This window comes from Neomonachus schauinslandi, chromosome 9, assembly GCF_002201575.2.
Source record: "Neomonachus schauinslandi chromosome 9, ASM220157v2, whole genome shotgun sequence".
NCBI lineage: Eukaryota > Metazoa > Chordata > Mammalia > Carnivora > Phocidae > Neomonachus > Neomonachus schauinslandi.
Genome location: NC_058411.1, coordinates 35,333,856 through 35,358,112, shown reverse-complemented (window position 1 = coordinate 35,358,112; position 24,257 = coordinate 35,333,856). Strand labels below are relative to the sequence as shown.

Sequence of the window (24,257 nt, the reverse complement as noted above, 5' to 3'; positions counted from 1 at the left end):
GTTCAGGAAGCTGGATATAGGGTTCCAGACAGGTGTGAGTAGAAGATTTAAACCAGGGTAAGATCATGAAAGGTCTTGCATGCAATGTTGAGGAATCTGAACCTCACAGGGGAGCCACTGGGAGGGTTGTTTTTTTTTTTTAATTTTTAAAACTTTTTAATATATTTTTTAAAGATTTACTTTTGAGAGTGTGTGTGCGAGCAGGGGGAGGGGCAGAAGGAGAGGGAGACAGAGAATCTTAAGCAGACTCCCCGGGAGCAGGAGATCAGTTAAGAAGTAGTTGCAAGGCGCCTGGGTGGCTCAGAGGGTTGAGCATCTGCCTTCGGCTCGGGTCATGATCCCTGGGTCCTGGGATCAAGTCCCGAATTGGGCTCCCTGCTTCTTGGGGAGCCTGCTTCTCCCTCTGTCTCTCTCTGTCTCTCATGAATAAATAAATAAAAATCTTAAAAAAAAAAAGCAGTTGCAGACATTCTGTTGACAGATGATGGTGGCTAAAATTAGGAAGGTGGCAATGGGAAGAGAGGGAAGTAGACAAATTCGAGATGTATTTAAGGATTAAGTGGTTAGTGGGCTGCAAGGGCACAGGTGATGGAGAAACCAAGGATGACACCATTTTGCAGCTTGGCCACCTGGTGGGTGGTGGTGCCCATTTGCTGAGATGGGGGAGTAGTAGGGAGTACAAGTTAAAGGGGAATGAGTTCAGCTCATACGGAGTTTGAGATGTCTGTAGGATGCCCAAGCGAAGGTGTCCAGTAGGCAGATGTATCATTTTATAAGTCTGCAGAAAGAGCTGAACCTTCACTATAAAATTGTCAGTTATCCATGTCAGTGGAGTAGATGAGATTACTCCAAGGAAGTGAGAAGAGGAAAGAGATGGAACCCTGAGAAAGGCTCTCATTTAGGGAACATGTCCAGGAAAAGGAATAGGAGCTTTAAAAGGAGACTAAAGAAAGAACAGCCAGCAGTGGGGAAGAAAATTTGAAGTGTTATGAATCCAAATAATTTGCTTTTGCATAGTAACAGCTTGATCTCAGGGACATTCGGTTTTTAACCCGTCAATTTCAAACCCTGGGAATCCCTTCTGGAGTTTTAGTCTTCTTTCACATGGGGTAGGCCACCTTTTTACACCCACTAGCACAGACTTCTAGGTATTCTTGAGTTCAGAGAAGATGATCCCTTTCCTCTTCCCAGCCTTTCAGGTCTTCACCTCTTTCCTGAATGAGTGACAATGGAAATCTTACCCTTCAGAGAAGACCTAGCTAGCTCCCTATGTCACAGGCAGATCTTGCCTTATATTTGCAGATTATACCCTGAGAGGGATAACTGTATCAGAATATAATATACCCATAACCTCCACACAAGAAATGGACACACACTAATGGGCAGGAAAGGATGGTCATTCTTTCTTTTCTTTTTTTTTTTTTAATGTTTTATTTATTTATTTGACAGAGACACAGCAAGAGAGGGAACACAAGCAGGGAGAGTGGGAGAGGGAGAAGCAGGCTTCCCGCGGAGCAGGGAGCCCGATGCCCTCTATCCCAGGACCCTGGGAGCAGGACCTGCGCCGAAGGCAGGCTCTTAACAACTGAGCCACCCAGGCCCTCCGGTCATTCTCTCTTTTTTTTTTTTTTTTAAAGATTTTATTTATTTATTTGACAGAGAGAGACATAGCGAGAGAGGGAACACAGCAGGGGGAGTGGGAGAGGGAGAAGCAGGCTTCCCCGCGGAACAGGGAGCCTGATGTGGGGCTCGATCCCAGGACCCTGGGATCACGACCCGAGCCGAAGGCAGACGCTTAACGACTGAGCCACCCAGGCGCCCCATCTGGTCATTATTTCTTAATAGGCAGTTAAGGAAGAGACTTTGAAGGGGGACCTGAAAGTTCAAAGACCTAGGGTTCAAATCCTACGTCTCTCACTGACTAGGTGGTTATATTTGTCAGGTTACTTAGCTTCGCTGATGATCAGTTCCCTCATCTATAAAATGGAATAATAATGCTTTGTGAGGCGTAAATGAGGGTGTTGCATAATTCACCAGCATGCATGCCCATTTCTTATTTGTTAAAGAGGGAATACCTTTCTTCACAGGCCACCTCTGGGTTGGCCCATGAGGCAGGCTTCCTTCTAACACAGTGTCAGCTGTCCTACTCTTTCTTGTTTCAAGAGCCCCTCCTCACAGCTGGGAGAGAGTCAGCAGCCCGCCTGAGTCTTTGCCAAGGTCATTGACTCCCCTGAGGATATACAGCTGAGGAAACTCAACCTCCAGGAGCTCCAAACTCCTCTTGTCTTTCCTTGGGGCCTGAGAGAAGACTCTAATAACCACTGAGGAGCTCTAACTTGTGTGAAAGCCAAGAGTGGTCCAGCCCTCTGCATTTTAGGGATGGGTTCTAGGGGAAAATATGATTCTTTTCCTCATTTATTTCAGGGCAAAGGGAAACGACATGATTATGTTGTAATACTGGGAATGTAACAAAATGTGGTCTGAGAAAGGCCCAGATTCTAAAGGGGTTGCCAGATGGAGGGGGAAATGGAGACTGCAGGAGGGCACAGAACTAGCTCAGACTGCGGTTTGGGAGCCAATCAGAGGTACGATTCTAGCTTTCAGTTATTACCGAAATAGCTTTCAGTTATTACTAGTGATGCTTTGTAGTGATTTCAAATGCACTGTGAGCATAGTCCGCCTGTAGAGCTACAGCAGGGCACTCACAGGGAGAAATCCTCCTCACCAGGCAAGCTAGAGAATGACTTGACTCAAGGGAACAGCCGCTCAGAATAGCGGGAAGTAGAGAAGGCATGTCTGAAGGTCAGAGAATAAGGACTAGAAGCTTAGCAGTAAATGTCAGACTATTGGCTAAGGACAGGCACTTAGTGTCTTATTTTAAGGCTCTCTCATCTCAAATCATCTCAGGCAAATAGGGCAAGACACTTTGAATGATAGGGATAGGACTGAGAAGAGGGTAGGAGACAGCAGTTTCATTTGGCAGTCACTAAGATTGGGTGTATCTATCTTCTCTTGTCTTCTAGAGAAAGAGAAAAGAAATCCTGGGAGAGCTGGTGACCTGTGACTTCCTTAGCCTGGGGTAGGAAAGTTAACAGCCAGTGGCTCGTAAGTGGCCAAAACAGTGTGATGATCTGAGGAGAAATGGGAAAACAATTTTGTGTTCTTTTTTTAGGATGGTTATATGAAGGAATCTGCACAAGGCATCTAGCAAGGAGAAATGGCTTCAGAGAGCCATTAGAAAATGTCTGGGGGGCCCCTGGAGGGCTTAGTCGGTTAAGCATCTGACTCTTGATCTCAGCTCCGGTCTTGGTCTAAGGGTCGTGAGTTTGAGCCCTGCGTTGGGCTCCATGCTGGGTGTAGAGCCTACTTAAAAAAAAAAAAAAAAGTCTGGATGTTTGGGAGATTTGATTATTTTGTTAAAGGCTGTCCAAATGGTCTGTCAATATAACATATCAACCATATAGTGTTTTCTTTCTATGTGTCTCTATCAACTTTTTCTTAGTGATGCAGGAAATAAATCAATATATTCTTATTATTAAAAAGAAACACCTCAAAATGGAAGTACACAGATTGGAAGATAGATCTCTTTATCACCATTTCACCTCTCTGCCCCATCTGATCCCCCGTCTCTCTTTGGCAGTAGCCGTCATCAACATTTGGTATTCTTCCATTTCTTTTTTTTCCCCACCCACCCCCTCAGTATTTCAGCATACCCACCCCCTCAGTATTTCAGCATACTCTCCCCACTAAATACCCAATCCTTGGAGGCATCAGAAAGAATGAAAAGCTTAGAAATCATCCACTGACCAACGTGGTGCCAATGACCTTAAAAAAAAAAAGAGTTGAAAAATGCAAAGGATCATTTCCTTGCGGTGACATGATGTACATGCTTTTAGGAGCTAACTTATTCTACAACCTGAATACTGCTAGGAGGTTGGCAAAAACTAGAGGAAGAAAGAACCAAACTGATTAACTTTATTATTCCCATGGGAAAGTATTTCTCTGAAATGATTACTTTGTGGGTAACATCAATCAAAGAAAATTTTCAAAGGAAGTTGTTTCAAAACTGTTGTGTCAAAAAAAAAAAAACCTGTTAAAATACACAAAACTATTGTGCTGGCAAGGAGATGAAGAGAGTAGACATGATTGATATCCGTCTTTAGAAAATGAGTAAAGTCTGGGGGAATGTGCTTCTATTACTACACCTGCACTTAAGCTTAGCAGAGAGACATCAAACTGTGGGCAGAAATTAAGCTTCTGGGTCGTGTTACCACTGTGGCATTGTTTCAGACAGAAAAAGTGAAAATCATAATCCACGGTGGGTTTCGAAACCAATGTATTTGGTAGACATCCCAGTTTTCCCAGAAAATGTACTCTCTGTAAAGGCAGCTACCACATTCTGCTGGTCTTCAAAATGTTTTTCTTGGCTTTTCTGTTAAGCATTTGCTGATATTCCCGAGAGGTTGTGCGTGGACTCGAACAGACACCATTTTCTTTTCCTGTCAGAGCAATGTGTGACACAGAGTATGGCCTCAATATCTGTGTGTTTGTTGCTTAGTCATGGTCCCTTCTTAGCCCCATTACTGCTTAGTAAATGTTTGTATGACCTTAGAATTTAAGAAACCCTGAGTTAAAGAAAGGGTCCTGAAACCTTCCGTGAGATAGTCAAGAGTCCAGCGCAGCGACAACGAAGATGGCAGCTCAGGAGGCAGGACTGCCTGGTGGGTACGCCCATGGCTCTGCGTTGAGAGATCCTGGACCCCAATCCTGGCTCCGACACGGGCTCAGTGATCTTGGTCACGTTACTTATCTCTTTCTAAGCTTCGGTTTTTCCGTGTGTAAAAATGGCCATACTAGTAATATTTTCCTCGTAGAGGCACTGTGATTGAACAAGATTGTGCCTAAAAGCACTTGGTGCGTAACAAGCGCTCAGTAAATAAAAACATCTCTCCAGACCTCTCATGAGCTTTGTTTCTTGTGAAGCTACTATGACATTTTCAGATGGAAATGTTTTGTGTATGGTGGTGTTCTGGAGACCGCGGGTATGTAGAGGCTGAACGTAAAGCCTGAAACGTTCATCTCTTTCTAGATGGTTGTTCCATATGTAAATAATGTGACTCGAGTACCGCGGTACCTCAGATTCCCCTCAGGCGCCACTCATAACATCTGCAAGTCCTAAGATGCCATGAGCTACTGTCCTGATAGGATCAGTCTTCCCCCCCCCCGGGGAGAGGTTAGGGTCCTAATTTTCTCCTCTCTATTACAGTTTTACACCTGCAATAGAACTGAAGGAGAAAGGAAAGAAAGGCAAAGCAATACACTTTGCTGAAACTGACGGTCCCACTTCAGACAGGTACCTTCACTTCCCAACTGTGGCAGTGCTGCTGACCGCTCTCAGCAGAACAGCTCAAGTTGTCACAAATTCTTTTTTTTTTAAGATTTTATTTATTTATTTGACAGAGAGAGACACAGCAAGAGAGGGAACACAAGCAGGGGGAGTGGGAGAGGGAGAAGCAGGCTCGCCCCGAGCAGGGAGCCCGATGGGGGCTTGATCCCAGGACCCTGGGATCATGACCTGAGCCGAAGGCAGACGCTTAACGACTGGGCCACCCAGGCGCCCCCACAAATTCTAGAAAATATCATTCCCATTATCTGAGGTTGATATGCAGATACCTTTTAAGGAAAGAACATGCACTGTTTCTCAATTATGGGAGGTGTTACAATAGTCCCTGCAGATGTATCCCTGTGATAATTTGGCTCATAGCAAATTTTCAACGTTTTATACTTTTTAAAAAAATCTGAAAATGGTAGCTACACCATGAATGGATTATCTAAATAGATGATTAATTGGTGATTTAAATGATCTGTTTTGGATGGAATTGGTATTTACGTTTTATATCAGGCTTTTCTCCTACCCCTAGCCTGGTAAATCTAATGTTTAATAAAATGCATTCCAGAATTCTCCTCCATTAAACAAAACCCTTTTTTGGGTTTTGACACTCATGCTCTCCTTACTTTATAGTAAAAGTCTCATGTACCTCAGGATCAATTAAATACAACTGAAACCTTTCAAACCACCACTAGAGACTGTTCTATTCTAAAATAGGTTGACAGATAAAAAATTTGCTTCAAGAGACGATAAGTCACCTAAAGCCTTAGAGAAACGAGGTCAGCAGGGCAACGTGACACTACATGATGCTAAATGTGAGTAACTGTTTCGTCATCTTCACATATCCTATCTGGAATGAATCTCTGACACAGCCCTTTGTCCCTCTCTCAATTGTCCATCTTCTCTCCTTTCAGTTGTTGCTTTGTTTTTGCTACAAGATACTGAGATGCAGCGGATCTGTTCTTTTACAACATTTATGAGGTATGTAATGCTCATGAGACATTTTAGACCTTTTATCCTTAATTTGAAGCAATTTTAACTGATAAATGATGACAAATCTGGTTTTTGGAGAAAGGACATGGGACTGGCTTTATGCAAGCCATCCCCTCAGGACTCAGTCCCCAAGACTCAGACCAAAGACAGGAAGCCAGAAGTCACAGGAGCCAAAAAGAAAGCCCCAGGGCAAGGAGTATGGAGAGCACGTTGTCAAAGTCCCATAAAGACTACATTATATTTATATAGGGCGCCTGGGTGGCGCCTTCGGCTCAGGTCATGATCCCGGGGTCCTGGGATCGAGTCCCACATCGGGCTCCCTGCTCGGCGGGAAGCCTGCCTCTCCCTCTCCCACTCCCCCTGCTTGTGTTCCTGCTCTAGCTATCTCTCTCTCTCTGTCACATAAATAAATAAAATCTTAAAAAAAAAAAAGACTACATTATATTTATATAATGGTTAGAGGGTAGACTCACTTACTGAAGATCAGTTTTCTCCATGTTTGGAGCCCCCGCAAGTACTAGATGTATGACTCTGGGTGAGCTTCTTGACCTTTCTAAGCCTGTTTCCTCAGATACAAAATCGGAAGTAATTGTGTCTCGGTCTGGCTGAGGGTCGGTGTTCAATGAGAACTGGGTACCCAAGATTGGCAGCCCTCCCACATTCCCTCAGCATTCAGCGAAGGCTGCTTGTGGCAAGCACCTGAAGCTTTATTCCACAGCAGGAGCACACTCAGCCTGACCACAGGGCAAGCTGGGAGCACTGTCAGTGTCCCAGAAGTAGCCTTCAGCCAGAGTTGTGCTAGATGGAGAGTTGGTACAAAGATATCCCAGCTTCCTTCTGTCAGGATAACTCTGAGAATTTCTGCACTGTCTCCCAGAGCCCCCCACAGGACTGAGCTGCATTTATCCACAGGGATAATGAACTTGTTAACACCCGCTGTGTGGGCTTCCTTCCCTTTCCTGTCTTGCTTCCCCAACCCGCTACTCACGTTTCCTGTGAGCACTTCCTAAGTAAACTACTGACTCTCACATCTTTGTCTCAGAGTCTGTTTCTGAGAGAACCCAGCCCAGGACAGGTAGTTACTAACGTTGTGAAAAAAAAATCTGCAATGCTCATCTTCATCCGGTTGTCAAGGTATAGTTGAAGAAAGAATGCCAGTAAGAATTTGCATTTGCTAGAAAGGAAGCAGCAAAAATCTTATAAGAATACTTAGATAGAAGACTTTCTAAGAAGGCTTCTAGTTTTAAAAGAAATGAGATGGGATTGTGAATCAATGCAACCTTTTCCGAGAGCAAAACTGTGAAACTTTAATATGCTGTACACCATGCCCTAGCAATTTCACTCCTAGGAAGTTACTCAGAGACGTGGCCACAAGGATAATTACTGCAGCAATGTCAATAGTATTTTTAAAAGAACTACATATCCATCAATAGAGGACTAGTTAAATAAAATACGAGCTATAGAAAACTTTATCCAGCTTTTAAAAGAATGAGGAAAATTGATACATAGTATCATGCAAAGGGGTCCATGCTAAGCAGTTAAGTGAAAAAAAGCAAGTTGCAAAGACTTGTATATATATAGCATTATCTTCTTTGTTACCAAAGAAAATTTTAAGGCATATATTCATGCATATGTATGTGCGTTGGTGGGGGAGGACCTTATATGTAATTGTCTATGCTTTGAAAAGTTTAGGAAGGATTCATTCCACTCTTAGCCGTGGCTGTCGCTTGGAAGTAGGATGGTAGCAAAGAAGTGAGAGGACTTTTTACTTTACACATTTGTGTACATTTTTTAAACAGTGGAAAATATTATTTGTATAATGAGACCTTCTTAAAAATTAAAACTAATTGATAAACAAAACTGTAATTTAGTATGTGACCCCCTAAAAAGTTTGGTTACAAAAATCAGATTTCTTACATCTTCAATAGTATAGTAGATAGAATTTTAAATGGTAAATTAGTTGTGTGATAGGCATGATAACGTGTATTTCTACTTATTTTTATGTCATGTGCCCACATATTCTTATACAAAGTTTTATGTTTGAAATATGTTTATACTATATGTTAACTCATTAGAATTTAAATAAAAATTTGAAGAAAAAATAAATATGTTAGCATTCATTTCTTTCTTCTATTTTTTTTTTTTAATTCTTCCCTTAGGAATAAAAATCTTGACAATTTCCTCATGGCATTGTTGTACTATTTATCTCATTACTTGGAAAAAAACTCACTGGAAAAGAAACCCCAAAGCTATATGGTGTAAGTAGGATTTTGTAGTGCACTTTAAAGTTTTATTATTGCCAGTATGAAAACTAAGGTAAAGAGATGATGGAAATTTTTAAATTTTTGGAGTATACGAAAACAAACATTTTACATGGGAGGAGTTCATCAGTTTTTAAAGCTCACTGAATAATTCAAATGGTTTTTCTAGCAACAAAATATTCCAGATAATATAGACCAGCACTGCCCAATAGAAATATAATGAGAGCCACATATGTAACTTAAAATTTTTCAGTAGCTATATTTAAAAAAATGTAAAAGAAAGGTGAAATTAATTTTAATAATGTGTTTTATTTAATGCAATGACTCAAAAATGTTACTGCAACATGTAGTCAGTATTAGAAAGTTATTGATGACATACTTTACTTTTTTTTTTGTAGTAAGTCTTTGAAATCTGATATCTATATTACACTTAACAATATACCTCAATTCATACTAACCACTCAGTAGCCACCTGTGGCTTCATGGTTACCATATTGGACAGTGCAGATATAGATATTGGTTCTATGCTTTTTATGCTTATGAAATTCTTGCTAGGGCTTTTGTAAGCGTCTAATGAAAAAAACGAAGAATTAAAAAAATTAATAGATATGACCAAAATGATATTCCATATCACAGAAGAAAATAAGATTTCTTAGGCTACATAGGAAGAATTTAACTGCTTTAGGCAGAGGTGGCTCAGAGCTGTACAGGGCAAGAATCTGGGAACTCAGAGTCCAGAGCAGAACAATGCCTCTCAGGCTTGGTGACCTTTGGCAAGCCATGGAACTTTCCAAGTGCCCAGGCTGCCCTCCCCGGTACGTGTGGAACTGATCCAATGATTCAGCTGTTAGAAATGCTGTCAGAGTCATCAATTTGTTGCTTTGGAATGTTTTTAAAATGCACAATCCTTGTGTACGACCAAGCAGTTTGAAAAACATTTTATGGATAGATAAACGTATCTGGACAGCAGTATCGTAAAGAACTGGATAAATAGTTCAGACGTTGCTACTCCAGTGAAGCCATCACGGTATACCGCATCGGTGTACGTCGGCGCTGCGTTCACGGCAGGGCAGCCCGAGATCCTGAAGTGCCTCTGTGCTGGCAAGCACAAGGGCTCAGCCAGCTGGAGGCTCTGAAGGTTTGAGGCGTCTAATCATCCCCCCAGAAAGAACTGATTAGACTTTGGTGGCAGCACACGAGCTTGTATTTTATGTGGTGTTTTCTACTTTTTTTTTTTTTAAGATTTTATTTATTTATTTGAGAGAGAGAATGAGATAGAGCATGAGAGGGGGGAGGGTCAGAGGGAGAAGCAGACTCCCTGTCGAGCAGGGAGCCTGATGCGGGACTCGATCCCGGGACTCCAGGATCACGACCTGAGCCAAAGGCAGTCGCTCAACCAACTGAGCCACCCAGGCGCCCTGGTGTTTTCTAATTCTGAGGGTTACTGCTAATCTAGCAGAGACATTTGTTTCATTTCTTAATTTAGAGGAATAGATAACAGAGAAGAAGGTTTCTTAGTTGTTTTTGAAATACACTAACACTTGTTAGAGCACAGTGGTATAAGGTGGACTTTCTTAGAAGGAAATCAGTTACGGAATGACAGAAAAATCCAAGTCTTAAAATGATTGGTTCTATGGTGTGATTTTTTTTTTTTTAAGATTTTATTTATTTATTTGACAGAGAGAGAGACAGCGAGAGAGGGAATACAAGCAGGGGGAGTTGGAGAGGGAGAAGCAGGCCTCCTGCTGAGCAAGGAGCCCAATGTAGGACTCGATCCCAGGACCTTGGGATTATGACCTGAGCCGAAGGCAGATGCTTAATGGCTGAGCCACCCAGGCGTCCCCTCTGGTGTGATTCTAAAAGAATAAGACTAACGTTTCGCTTTCAGGGTTCCAGTGGTCAATTAGTGTACTTATTAATAGAAATAAATATAGGTTATATTGAGATATCTGGACTTAAATAACTTTAAGAAAAAAATTGATTTCAGTCAAACTAGTGAGGTAGAACAGGGATAATAGTAGTATCTACTTTACAGAGTTATCATCCAGATTAGATGAGATAATCCATATTAATGCAGAGGTTGCCGCTTGGGAGGAAAGCCTACAACTTGTGAGAGGAGAGCTGGAAGGGGTACAGAGGTACACGGTGGTGGTTTTAGATGATTAAAAGCCCTAATTCCGGAAGAAGAAGCCTTATCCCGATTTTACAGAAGCAGCAGCTGAGGCTCAGAGAGGTTAAGGAGCTGACCAGAGAAGACTTGTCTAGTTAGTGGTGGAGCTGAGATGGGAGCCCAGATCCATCTAACTCCCCAGCCTCTCAGCCTCTGTGCAGCGTGTTCGCCACCTGGTCCCAGTCAGCTGAGCCCTCTTATACAGAGTTTATCCATTTGTAATTAGGATTTGTAGCTTCTGTACAAAAGCAAAATTATGCAGTTTTTAAAACATAAGTATTTTTCAAGTTATTACATCTTCACAATTATAATTTTTAATGGTGGCGTAACTTTCCGTCAGGCTAATGTGTGTTAATGGACTAATTGACTTACCTATTAAGAGGCAGTATAGTACGTACTGTGCTTAAGGGTGTGGACTTTGGTGCTGGAATAAATCCTATAGGGACTCAAATATTAAGTTAATAAATGTCAAGTCCTTAAACAGTATTTGGCTGTATTACTACAGCCTGCATTACTACTCCTTTTTCCCCTCCATTTTATATATTTTTGGGAGTTGCCAGTTTTCCTGATAGACAAGTAGGTAATAACTGAATATTATTGAATATCTTCATGCATTAGATTTCCCCCTTAATTTTGGATAATTTATTTTAAGAAGGATAAATTTCCAGGAGAGATTATTGGACCCAAGTTTATGGTCAGTTGTATGGCACTTGAAATTATTATCAAGTTTTCCCCAAAGGATTATACTTGTTTTAAATGCCAGGGTCTACGCAGACCTACTGAATCAAGATCTTGGAGAGGGGGTGGCACTAGGAATCTGCACTTTTAGCGAGTATCCCAGGCAATTCTTAACATATATTTAAACTTAGGAGCCAGTGGCCTAAAAGTTTCAAGGCATTTTTTCCTTGTTTTGTTTTCAACAGCAAAAGAGACGTATTGACTGCTGGCAGCTCTGGCAACACAGGGGTGAGGAATAAGAGAGGGTGGAGGTTGCTGAAGGAAACAGGGAGACAGGCATAGTGATGGGGTTTGGGGTGCAGATGGATGCAGATATTTGGGTTATATGAAATTTGGGCTTTTAAAATTGGAACTCACTTTATCTATTCCAGAAACTTATTTTATTCCAGTGACTCACAAGCCTTCTCACTGCATGTGGTAACATTTTGTGCTTTGAAATATCTCTATTATCCTTAAGCCCCTTCCTCCACAGCATATCCTCGTGTGGTCAGTCTAGAGGTTAACATCAGAAGGGGCAGTAATTTGTCCCTGTTGTTTAAAGTGCATTTCATGGGGTTTAAATCTTTCTGAAAATTAAAAGGCAGATAAAAAGCCAATGACACTTCACTTTTCTTTTTTTTTTTTTTTAAAGATTTATTTATTTATTTATTTGAGACAGAGAGCATGAGAGGGAGGAGGGTCAGAGGGAGAAGCAGACTCCCTGCCGAGCAGGGAGCCTGATGCGGGACTCGATCCCGGGACTCCAGGATCATGACCTGAGCCGAAGGCAGTCGCTTAACCAACTGAGCCACCCAGGCACCTGACACTTCACTTTTCAATAGCAGTCACTGGAATGTATTGTTAGCAATATTGTTTCCTACTATACTGTACTGCAAAAACTCTAAAATTTGGCTCCAGACACGCTGTAACCTATGAACAGGTTGTCTTTTGGAAAGTTCATTTGCAATTTATTTGGAACTGGGGCAGTGTTTTCGCCGGGAAGCAAGGTTATTATAATTGATGCCAAAGTTCCCAGAGGAGTGGTCCACACATGCTTCCTCAGCAAACACAGAACTGGGAGTAGGGAAGCATTGAGGAGGTCGAACATTGAGCCTTCAAACTTAGTAGTAACATCAGGAACCCAGGGGAAGCTGAAGGGAGAGAGTCTCCATGGCTCTTTTAATAAAACAGCAGGGAAATGGGCTGCTAGCTGCCTCAGAAACCAGTGTAGGTAATTTGTCAGTTGAGCTGTCCTATATAAATTAGGACAGCCTATATGTAAAATTAAGGACACATACTACAAAGAATCTATAAAAAAGTGAAAATTCACCATAAACTCAAGATGCTGATTACAATGATAACTATCAAAGGGCTTGGAGGCCCTCCCTTTGCCATAGCTCAAATTGAATAAAAGAAAGATAAGTGAGATGTGTTGACTCACTCGTATTTCTTTCAAAATAGTTTACACTTCTGACTTTTTGCTAATTAGTATTGGCATTTGCCCAAATGAACCCAAATGATCATTTTCTTTTCAGGGGCCTTGTAGAGAAGAAAGAGACGGAATTGGTTATAAGTAAGTTAGAAGCGGCGCAGAAATACTTGGCCCAGAAGTACTGCATCCTCGTCCTGGGCTTGGCCATGCCTGATAAGCATCACATGTGCTGCGGAAAGTAAGTGCACACTTCACAGTTTCATGAGATCTTCACTTGTTTATGTATTCATATCTAGAAGACCCTTAAATTTGACTTTTGGTGCCCTTGTGAAAGTTTCCATTTTGGTTGTAGAGAATAATTGGGCTCAGGTGAGACTCTGCCCCAAACACATGTGGTGTCTTGTTTGAGAAAGCCGAGTATGGGAAGAATCCCAGAATCTACACTGCTTAAGTTTAAAAGACTTTCCCCTCAGGATATACTGGCTCAGTGGAATCTTGCTCTCAACCGGGAAGGCTTCCTGCTTCCAGGGCCAGGGCCCCACGGCTGCCTAGGGCAGGAGGCCTGGTGATGGGCCAGTGTCAAAGGGGGCGTTGGGTGTGTCCCCTGCCCTTCTGCTGCTCATTGTGCAGCAACAAGAGCTGTGGGTACAAGCTAGTAAGGTGGGGGTGAAAAGATGACGTTTGTGTGGAGATAATCTTTGCCTTAGAATGATAGTTTATATATTACTGTAATTAAGTTTTAAGTGTCTTGTGGGGCACCTGGCTGGCTCAGTCAGTACAGCATGCACCTCTTGATCTCTGGGTTGTGAGTTCGAGCCCCACATTGGGTGTAGAGATTACTTTAAAATCTTTTAAAAAAATAATGTGTCGTATCACAGGAGGGTTTGGAGACATTGAGGGAAAGCTCTGATCCTTAAATCACGCACTGCCCCCCACCCCGCCAATCTCCTTCTCAAAGTGTTTTTACAACAGGCTCAAGAGCCACACCAAAGCTGTGGTCAGAGCTCTTATTTTTAACTTCATAGAAAAAGAACAGAATTCATGGTTTCTCTCCACATTCCCCACATTTTCAAAATACAGATATTTCCATATGCTCTGTTTATGTTCTACATTTTCTGTGTACCTTATTCTGTTATTCTGCTTACAGAATCTCATCTACCACTTTTTTTTTTTTAAGATTTTATTTATTTATTTGAGTGAGAGAGAATGAGAGACAGAGAGCATGAGAGGGAGGAGGGTCAGAGGGAGAAGCAGACTCCCTGCCGAGGAGGGAGCCCGATGCGGGACTCGATCCCGGGACTCCAGGATCATGACCTGAGCCGAAGGCAGTCGCTTAACCAACTGAGCCACCCAGGCGCCCTAGTTAAATATTTTTGATAGCTTAAAGTTGTAAAAAAAAAAAAAAAGCTTAAAGCTATTTCATTTGACTTTCAATATCTTTCATGACTGTGGGGGTCTGTGCTCTTTTTCTGTATAAAATAATTTATTGCCTGTTATATTAATATTATTATTAAAATTAATTACTGCCTCATCTAGTTTTAACCATTTATCAACCAGAAAGTGGGTATTTGTATAATTTATGTTTCATATAGCAAGGCTTGGCTATTTGTTTTTCTAGTTTGTTGCTTTCCTTTGATGTTTATGTTTTTACACATTATGAAAGTGTTAAAAATCTTTATTTGAACACTTCTACCTTGTTTCTGATGCTATTCAGTAGTCATATAAGTTCATCATCAGCTTCACAGTTTCCTATTCAGTCACTTTAAAATTACTTTTTCTCAGGGGTGCCTCGGTGGCTCAGTCATTTAAGTGTCCTGACCTTGATTTCGGCTCAGGTCATGATCTCAGGGTCATGAAATCGAGCCCCAAGTCGGGCTCCATGCTGGGCATGGAGCCTGCTTGGGATTCTCTCTCCCTCTCTCTCTGCCCTTGCCTCCCCTTAAAAAAATTACTTTTTCTCAACTTAACATTACTCTAATTTCTTCTGTCTTCTAAGCGTCACTTCAAATTGAGAAAGCTAGAATTTGAGGTTTGTATTAGTCAGCTTGGGCTGCCATAACAAACTACCACAATCTGAATGGCGTAAACAGCAGAATTTATTTTCTCATAGTTCTGAAGCCTAGAAGTCTAAGATCAGGAGGCCGGCATTGTGAGTTTTGGTGAGGGCCCTCTTCCTGGCTTGCAGACAGCTGCCTTCTCACTGGGTCCCTCCATGATGGAAAGAGAAAGTCCTAGTCTCTCTCTTTCTGTTCTTAAAAGGACCCTAATCCCATCATGGGGGCGCCACACTCATGACCTCATCTGAACCTAATTACCCCCACCTGCAAATGTTTTATCATCATAGTGGTTGTTAAGGCTTCAACATATGAATTTGGGATGGGACTAGGGGGACACAAACATTCGGTCCACAACAAGGTTAAAAAAAAAACCTACTCGGGGCGCCTGGGTGGCTCAGTCGTTAAGCGTCTGCCTTCGGCTCAGGTCATGATCCCAGGGTCCTGGGATCGAGCCCCGCATCGGGCTCCCTGCTCCACGGGAGGCCTGCTTCTCCCTCTCCTACTCCCCCTGCTTGTGTTCCCTCTCTCGCTGTCTCTCTCTCTCTCTGTCAAATAAATAAATAAAATCTTTAAAAAAAAAAAAAAAAAAACCTACTCTAGGGCCCCTGGGTGGCTCTGTCGGGTCATGATCCTGGGGTCCTGGGATCGAGTCCGGTTTTGAGTTCCCCGCTCAATGGGGAGCCTGCTTCTCCCTCTCCATTTTCCCCTCCCCACTGCTCATGCTCTCTCTCTCAAATAAATAAATAAAATCTTTATTTAAAAGAAACCTACTCTAAGAAAAACAAACACAAAACAGAAAAATACCTACTCTTAAAAAATAATTATATTGGCAATATTTAATGTTTAATTTTTTTTTTAAGATTTTATTTGTTTATTGACAGAGAGAGACACAGGGAGAGAAGGGACACAAGCAGGGGGAGAGGGAGGGGGAGAAGCAGGCTCCTCGCTGAGCAGGGAGCCCGATGTGGGGCTTGATCCCAGGACCCTGGGACCATGACCTGAGCCGAAGGCAGATGCTTAACGACTGAGCCACCCAGGCGCCCCTAATGTTTAATTTTTAAAGATTTTTATTTTTAAGTAATCTCTACACCCAGCGTGGGGCTGGAACTCACAACCCTGAGACCAAGAGTTGCATGCTCTACTGACTGAGCCAGCCAGGTGCTCCTTAATGGTTAATCTTTAAAAGCACATGTACAGGGGCGCCTGGCGTGTGGCCCCACTGGTTAAGCTTCGGACTCTTGATTTTGGCTCAGGTCATGATCTCAGGGTTTGTGGGATTTAGTGCCTCAGGCTCAGCGGGGAGTCTGCTTGAGATTCTCTCCCTCTCCCTCTGTGTCTCCCTTCCACTCATGCGTGCGCACTCTCTCTCTCCCTCTCTCAAATAAATAAATCTTTAAAAACATTAAAAATAAAAGCACATGTGCGGTGCAGACTAATTTTGAGATTTAAAAAACCCAAGCTATGAATAATTATATCATAATTAGAGATTTTATTATATCTTTTAGTTCTCTGGATATAGAACCTACACACACATTATTATACTTTTAGCAGTACATTTTTATTACAATGTAATTTTTTTTTTAAAGATTTTTTATTTATTTATCTGAGAGAGAGAATGAGAGACAGAGAGCATGAGAGGGAGGAGGGTCAGAGGGAGAAGCAGACTCCCTGCTGAGCAGGGAGCCTGATGTGGGACTCGATCCCGGGACTCCAGGATCATGACCTGAGCCGAAGGCAGTCACTTAACCAACTGAGCCACCCAGGCGCCCCTACAATGTAATTTTTATACAAACTTTTAAAGAACTCATTATGTTTGAAAGATGAGGATTGCCTCAGTTTAGTACTGGCTCATCTCCAGGAGGTGCTGGTCTTTTTGTCATTATATGCAGCATCACCTGCTTTTCTCTGCCTATTGGATAGCAGTTTGGAACAAAGAATCAGTTTAGAGCTCACCACCCACCACTCACATAACAAATTCCATACGGGTCATAGAACCAAACAAAGGATATCAAAGAAAACAGATTACAGCATGTTTTTTGCCAATAAAAGTTGTTAATTGGCCATGGGCGTTGATTAAGAGTTTATATTGTTCTTTTGGCTATTTTTATCTAGAAGGTGAGGACAGTTTTTTTTGCCAGTTAGGAGTGATTACCTGATTTTAATATATCGTTCTGTCACTTCCAATGTGAATAAGCTAATATTCCCATGAGAACATTCTCATGTATTTTCTGACTTTTCTCATATATACACACTTAATATTGGACTAGGACTGCCTTACGCTATTTGTCTCTGGAGTTAAATTAGAGATTTCAGAAAAACCAGCAATTTGGGGGCTGTTAATTTAGTGCTTTCATGTTTCTTGAAAAGTAGGAGGACATGCTTTTCTATTCTAAATACATCTGTAAAATCCTGATATCGCAAAAGCTTTGGCACGATTTTGATGAACGTGTTCAGTAAAAGATCTCTGTGTTTTCCAGGGTAGATAAGAAAACCTCTTCATGGCACATGCTATAGAATTAGATCTGTTCTTCGGTTATGGCCAATTCGGGCTCCACCCCTGCCTCTATCCTAGGATTTCTACCCTCCTCCTTTGCTCTCAGTGCAAGCTGTCGCCTGATGGGTGACCAGAGAGGCTGGCATAGGGATGAGCATACAGAGAAAGGGGTCTCTTTGAAGCTCAGTTTTATAAATCATCCTTAAGCCCCATTCCCCATCCCCACCCTTCTAGTCATGGTCAGTAAGGCCTCTTTCCCCTCCCCCAAACACATTCCTTTGATACTCTGTTCCTTTGTGCAGAGTAGGCCTTGACCTTCATTTAAACCTGATTTCCATCCAAAGCAGCAGGGGGTAAGTGGGAGCAAACTTTTTTTCTCTAGGGCCTCAGGACCCCTTGGGCCTGGCTTTTTTTTTTTCCAGGAATGACTAAAAATATGATATACTTTACTCATTTTGGTTTAGAGGTAAGAGTCTAATGTAGCAAGAAGGAATAACAAAGCGTCATAACAGGGCCACCTGGGTGGCTCAGACAGTTAAGCGTCTGCCTTCAGCTCAGGTCGTGATCCCAGGGTCCTGGAATCGAGCCCCGCATCGGGCTCCCTGCTCTGCGGGAAGCCTGCTTCTCCCTCTCCCTCTGGCTGCTGCTTCCCCTGCTTGTACACTCTCTCTGTCAAAAATAAATAAAATCTAAAAAAAAAAAAAGAAAGCATCATAATAGGTCACTGAACATCTCTGCGTTTGCCACCAGGCTGGCTTTCCCCCCTTTTCTTTGGAGTTTGCCCTCACAGGTGAAATGTGCAGCATTTTCGCTGACTAGCGTGGTAGCCGCTTGCTACATGTGGCTAGTGAGCACTTGGAATGCAGCTGGTCCATATTTAAATGTGCTATAGATGTAAAATATACCCTATACAAACAAGTTTACAAATGAACAAAATATCTCATTAATCATTCTAAAATGTTGATTACGTATTAAAATGATAATATTTCAGGGTTTGGATACAATAAGTATATTATTAAAATTAATTTCACCTGTTTCTTTTTACTGTGGCCACCAGAAATGTTAAAATTACACTTGTGGCTCACATTATATTTCCATTGGATTTTGCTATTATAAAGTCTATTTGAATTTGGAGTGTTTAAATTTGTTATTGATGCTCAGTAGATCTTTAAATTTATAGTCAGTTTATAATTATTATGTACTTAATATAAAAATTATAAAGTAAAACTAAAAAGAAGAAAAATGACCCAAAATTCACTGAGAGAGGAATTTGCAGATTTAAACTAGGAGGTTCCCAAATGTGCTCATTCTCTGCCTCCATTTCCTTGACTCATTTCAGGTTCATATACAGAGCTAAATCAGAATGGTAAGAAGAAACCCACCGCCTTCTGTACTTGATTTCTGTGGGGTAGGCTCCATCAGTTTGCTTTGAGCTTTAAGGGAGAAAGAAGTCTCAGTTTTATGGCAACTTGAGGGGAAGGGGAAGAGGTTCATGGTACCTTCTCTTCTAACGTTTAAAAAGAGAAGAGAGGCACCTGGCTGGCTCACGTGGAAGAGCATGTGACTCTTGATCTCGGGGTCATGAGTTGAAGCCCCATGTTAGGTGTAGAGATTACTTAAATAAAATAAAACTTAAAAAAAAAAAAAGGGACGCCTAGGTGGCTCAGTCAGTTTAGCGTCTGACTCTTGATTTCAGCTCAGGTTATGATCTCAGGTTATGATCTCAGCCCCACAAGGGGTTCTGCACTGGGCGTGGAGCCTGCTTAATATTCTCTCTTTCCCTCTCCCCACCCCTCCCCATGCCCACTTTGGAGTGTGCACATGCACTCTCTCTCTAAAAAAAAAGAAGAGAGAGAGAGATAAGAGAAAAGAGGAGGGGCGTCTGGGTGGTCAGTGGGTTGAGCATCTGCCTTCCCGTCAGGTCGTGGTCTCCGTGTCCTGGGATCCAGCCCCACATGGGCTTCCTGCTCAGCAGGGTGTCTGCTTCTCTCTCTCTCTCCTTTTGTCCCTCCCCACCACTCATTCTCTCTCTCTCTCAAATAAATAAATAAAATCTTAAAAAGAAAAGAGGAGAGGAGAAAATGTGTGTTTCCTGCGCACCCTGTCATTTCAAAACCTCGCTAAGATGGTGCTGGTTTGAGTTGTATAAACCTCTGGTTTGAGTTGTATAACCCTAAGTGCTGGTCTAAATCTTCTCCCAGAAGGCAGGCTGACTTGGTGTTCCAAATACCGAGTTTGGTTGGTTTTTGCTTCAGCTTGGCAGGTCTGCGTGGTGTCTAGTGTCAGCTGATAGAGGCCATGGAAGAGGGCAAATGCCACATAAGTGCTCTGGTCGGGTGGAGGCTGCAGGTGGTATAGAAGGACACAGAGGCTTGTCCTGAAAGCTTCTGCTGGGCCTGTAGTTTAATGTTTTCCATCTGCAAACTAATCTAAAGGAAGAGCTTGTTTCCCTAGCATTCTGGTTGCAGGGACAGATGTGGGGTCTGACAGGCCCAAGTTTTAGTACAGACTCTGTCCCTAATTACATGTCTTTGAACTTCAGTCTCCTCAGCTGTAAAGTGGGAATAATGATGCTGACTACATCATAGAGATCTTATGAGGACTAAATACGGTCATGTAAAGGGCTTAGCATACTTGGCACGGGGTCTGTACTTAGTAAATGTGCACTGTAATGATTGCCTTACTTCCTTGTTGAAGACTTGCACACAAGGAAACCAGTGTATGAATGAAGAGGCTGCAGGAAGGGAGGGATCTGCCCCAGTAAAAGCTGAATCAGTGCTTCCATGTTCCCCCCAAAGGGAGGGCTAATTTGGGCCTACACAGATCATGAAGTCCCTGAGGGGTTTGCGTCATCTTCCCCAGACCACTGGAGTTCAGGATGGTTCTTGAAAGCCTGATAACAAGGGCCAATCCTGGGAGTCTGTTACTCAGAGGAAGTCCCAAGCAAAACCAGAAGCACATCCAGGATCAGCCTTGGAGTGCCTGGGTCTAGCCTTGGCCCCCTTGAGTGATCAGGTGATTGCAGGTGCACAGCCCTCTCCATCAGTTCTCAAGTGCTCTGCAGGCCATGGCTGCTCTCCTAAGGCCAGGAATCAGAACTAGAATGGCCTGTGTTGGGGAGGGGGGCCAAGTTCAGTAAGTGTGCCCATGCCTGTACAGTATCCTTAACACTGAATTTGTGTTGCAAGGACTCCTGAGCAGGTGCCTGCCTTTGAGAGACAAGGCTCAGTGTATGTAACACATCTAGAAGGAAGAGCACACTGCTGACTCCAGTGAACTGCAGCTTTTATTTAAAGATTTTTTTTTAATCTTTCTAAGATTTTAAGATGTTTATTCTTTGTCTTTTTCTCCATTGTAGACTTCCCCTTAATTTCCTGTTTCCCTACCTGTTAACACGCCATGTTACCTCTTTACCACCTTTCCACTCTCCTTCCTCCCCAACCCTCACATCACCAAAAACATTCATAAGAATACAGTTCCTGCTGGCTTGTGTATCCTGAATTTATATTGATTAACTTTTGACCAAACACTCTAGTAGGGGTTTTGATCTGGATAACCTGAGAAGTTGAAGAAAAAGATATCAGGACTCATCAATGCCTTTTGACAGCATTTACGTAGCTAAATAGCCTTGGGGCCACAGGTAATGATCCTGCCAAGAGGCCTTTGAAGATAGGGGCTTGCCTAGATCACTGAAAGATTGAACTTCCCTCTCAACCTATAGTTGTGATTTGTTATATTGCAGGGAGAAAATATCAGATACACAGAAAGACTGGAAATTCTTTGAGGTGAGTCTTTGGGGCTTTTCTCTTTCGTATGAAACATGAAGTACACCAATAACCAATAGCCATTTGTCAGGCACTTATTTTTAGTGATTATCTTTTCTTAAAAGGATGCTAACAAGCTGTATGCCATACCTTAAATTTTTGGTCTCATTTTCCTCCTGCAAAGGTGAGTACGTGTGTAATTTTCCACAGCTTTTCAGGAATGTGGAGAAATGGGGTCATCTGGGTTTGTGTCTGATTAGCAGCGTTATATAGACAGGTGGGAGTTTTTACTGTCATAGCCGTGGTCATGATTCTTGTCTGTTTTCCGTCGTAGTCCTTTTATACTTTCTGTACATATGTAGCTTGGATTGTCTTCCGACGTCAACACTTCACAGAGATTGAGGAAGAAATAGGGAGGCTCTTTCGTACCAATATGTTCAACATTCCTCGGAGGAAGCGCAAGGATGAAGAATCAGGAGGGGAAAAGAAACGCATGACTTTTGTACAATTTAGGTATGATCTTTTGACTTTCCAAAGCTCAGGGACATTTCTAGAAAACAGGATGATGTAACCTAAATGTCACCCCTCCCCACCCCAGGAGAATGATGGCAGAACGCCCAGCGATTAAAAAAGCCATCAACATGCGCTCTCCAGTCATGTCTACTCTGCTGCCATCTCTCAGAGAAAAAGCTCAGAATGTCTTTGAGAAAAAGAATCATCAAGGAGGCATCAGACTCCCAGCCCCGATGCAAGAGCACATGGACAGTCTGGGCTCTGTGCCCATGCCCACGTAAGTGGCCCAAGGAGAGAGAAAAGAGAGCCTCGGGTCATGTCCTAGGTTGGGCCAGGAGGGGCAGGGGCTCAGACACCGTGCCTTGTCCAGAAAGTTGAACAAAGATGAAAGCCGCCTTCTTACCCACCCCCCTCCACTCCACCTGTTTCCTTTCCCAAGCAGCTCTTGGTATACCTGGCTAGACTAGAAACCATTGCTAGAAAGTTATGCTGGACTTCAAATAGCTCTAATTTGGAGGAGGGAGTAACCAACTTTATAAGGCTGAAGTTTCTCCATTAGAAGAACCAGCTCTGGGAAATGTGGGAAGGCCAGTTACAAAATCTTACTGGGGGCTGAGTTTTTGGACCCACACTTAAGACCACAGTGGGGGTTCATGGAAACAGGGAAAACTTAAAAGAAAAAAAAAAAAAATATATATATATAGGGGTGTGTGTGTGTCTGTGTAGCTTTGGTGTGTACACACACACACGCAAGCACAGCCACAACCATACACCTTATTCTTTGGCCTCACTGCTTCAGCTCTACCAATAATCCTTTTCACAGAGTTGGCATCTTGGGGGAGCCTCGATGTCTCTTCAACCCCCATACCCTTCTGCCCCTTGAACGAGAAGAAAACACGAAACCGGATGGGAGACATTCTTCCCTGATAGAAAGAAATAACATGAAGATCCAGGATACACTGAACTTAGTCATGAGAACACTGTCCTCTCAAACAACATTCCCTAAATAATCGGGTACATTCCATTTCTGTAATTAAGTCCCTGTATTTGAAGTAAACTACTTTGACTTAATCACTTTATATAGGACTAATATTTATTTTTATTAAACTTTTTAAGTTCAAATTATTATGTTAAAAGTTCAACAATAGACAATTAAAGAATCCCAGAAAGCTTTTGAAAAACTCATTTTCCTGTATTTACTAGTTTGCTGTGTTATTTATTTACTTCCTTGGCTTCTCTGTGACTATTTAGGGTAATATATTAGGACATTTAGCCAGTGTTCAATGGACTAGTGAAAAAACATCCTGTGTAATTGTTCCTAAGTTCATTTTTACTATATGAGAGAGTATGTTTGGGACTTTTGAAAACTAAATTTTATAAAAAGGGAAATTAAAATGTTTTTAAAATGAAATATTTTTCTATGGCTATATTATTATTGGCATTGAGATATAAAGTATATCTGATTCATTTAAAAGCCTTTTAGCATATATGTTTTATTCATTCTTTCATTTACCCATTCAACGACAAACATGTATTAAGCCTCTGATCCATCCAAAGCCGTGCACTGGGTTATGTAGGGAAAAGGGTTCATCAGGACAGAGACCATATCCTCAGATGTGGGTAGTAGAGAAGATAAACAAAATACACACCTGCTCACAAGACAATATTGAATGTGTTTAGAGGCCATAAAAGAGGTAAAAACCAAGGCCCCTAAGAGGACAGAGCAGAAGAGCAATCACTTCTAGGGGGACCAGGAGCGTTTGGACTTGAATTTGGCTTTGGGGGGATCGGTTGGCACTAAAGCGGGACTTCCAGTCAGAGGAAGAATGTGTGCAAAGGCCCAGAGATGGAAAAATATGCCCTGTGACCGAGGAAAGGCAAGAGCATGATGCCTGCGAAGGGAGCAGTCGAGGAGCAGGTTGGAAAGGACAGCTGAATGTCCAGCTATGGAGTGAGTTGGATGTTACTTGGCAGGAGGTGATGATTAAGAATCACAAAGGAGAGGCGCCTGGATGGCTCAGTTGGTTAAGCAGCTATCTACGGTTCAGGTCATGATCCTGGGGTCCTGGGGTCAAATCCCATGTCAGGCTCCCTGCTCTGCAGGGAGTCTGCTTCTCCCTCTGCCTGCCGCTCCCCCTGCTCGTGTTCTCTCTGTCTCTGTCTCTCTCTCAAATAAGTAAATACAATCTTAAAAAAAAAAAAAATACAAAAAAAAAAACTGCAAAGTTTTTATCAAAATCATGTACTATGAGCTAACCTTTGTTGGACTTTTAATTTATGTAGAGAATTTGGTTATAATGTACTCTGTCATAACAAATTTCTATCTAGAATATGTTGACATGGTTTTATTTTTGGTTTTTGTTTTTATTTTTTGATATTTTAAAATAAAGCCCGAGAATTAAGAGACTTTTATAACTATCTTTACGAGGGCACTGGGCTTTTCTCTACCTCCTTTCTGAACGGCGAG

At 42.2% G+C, this 24,257-nt stretch overlaps 1 protein-coding gene across 1 annotated transcript in view; it reads left to right on the top strand.

Moving 5' to 3' along the window:
- PPP1R36 (protein phosphatase 1 regulatory subunit 36) overlaps positions 1–23,102 on the top strand; it is a 29,179-nt gene extending 6,077 nt beyond the window's left edge. Inside the window, 9 exon segments of the mRNA XM_021701501.2 lie at positions 5,267–5,353; positions 6,107–6,204; positions 6,304–6,370; positions 8,542–8,640; positions 13,066–13,200; positions 21,256–21,298; positions 21,612–21,790; positions 21,876–22,067; positions 22,614–23,102. Coding sequence (XP_021557176.1) covers positions 5,267–5,353; positions 6,107–6,204; positions 6,304–6,370; positions 8,542–8,640; positions 13,066–13,200; positions 21,256–21,298; positions 21,612–21,790; positions 21,876–22,067; positions 22,614–22,800 — 1,087 coding nt within the window. The 3' untranslated portion in view covers positions 22,801–23,102.
- The last annotated feature ends 1,155 nt before the right edge of the window (positions 23,103–24,257 follow it).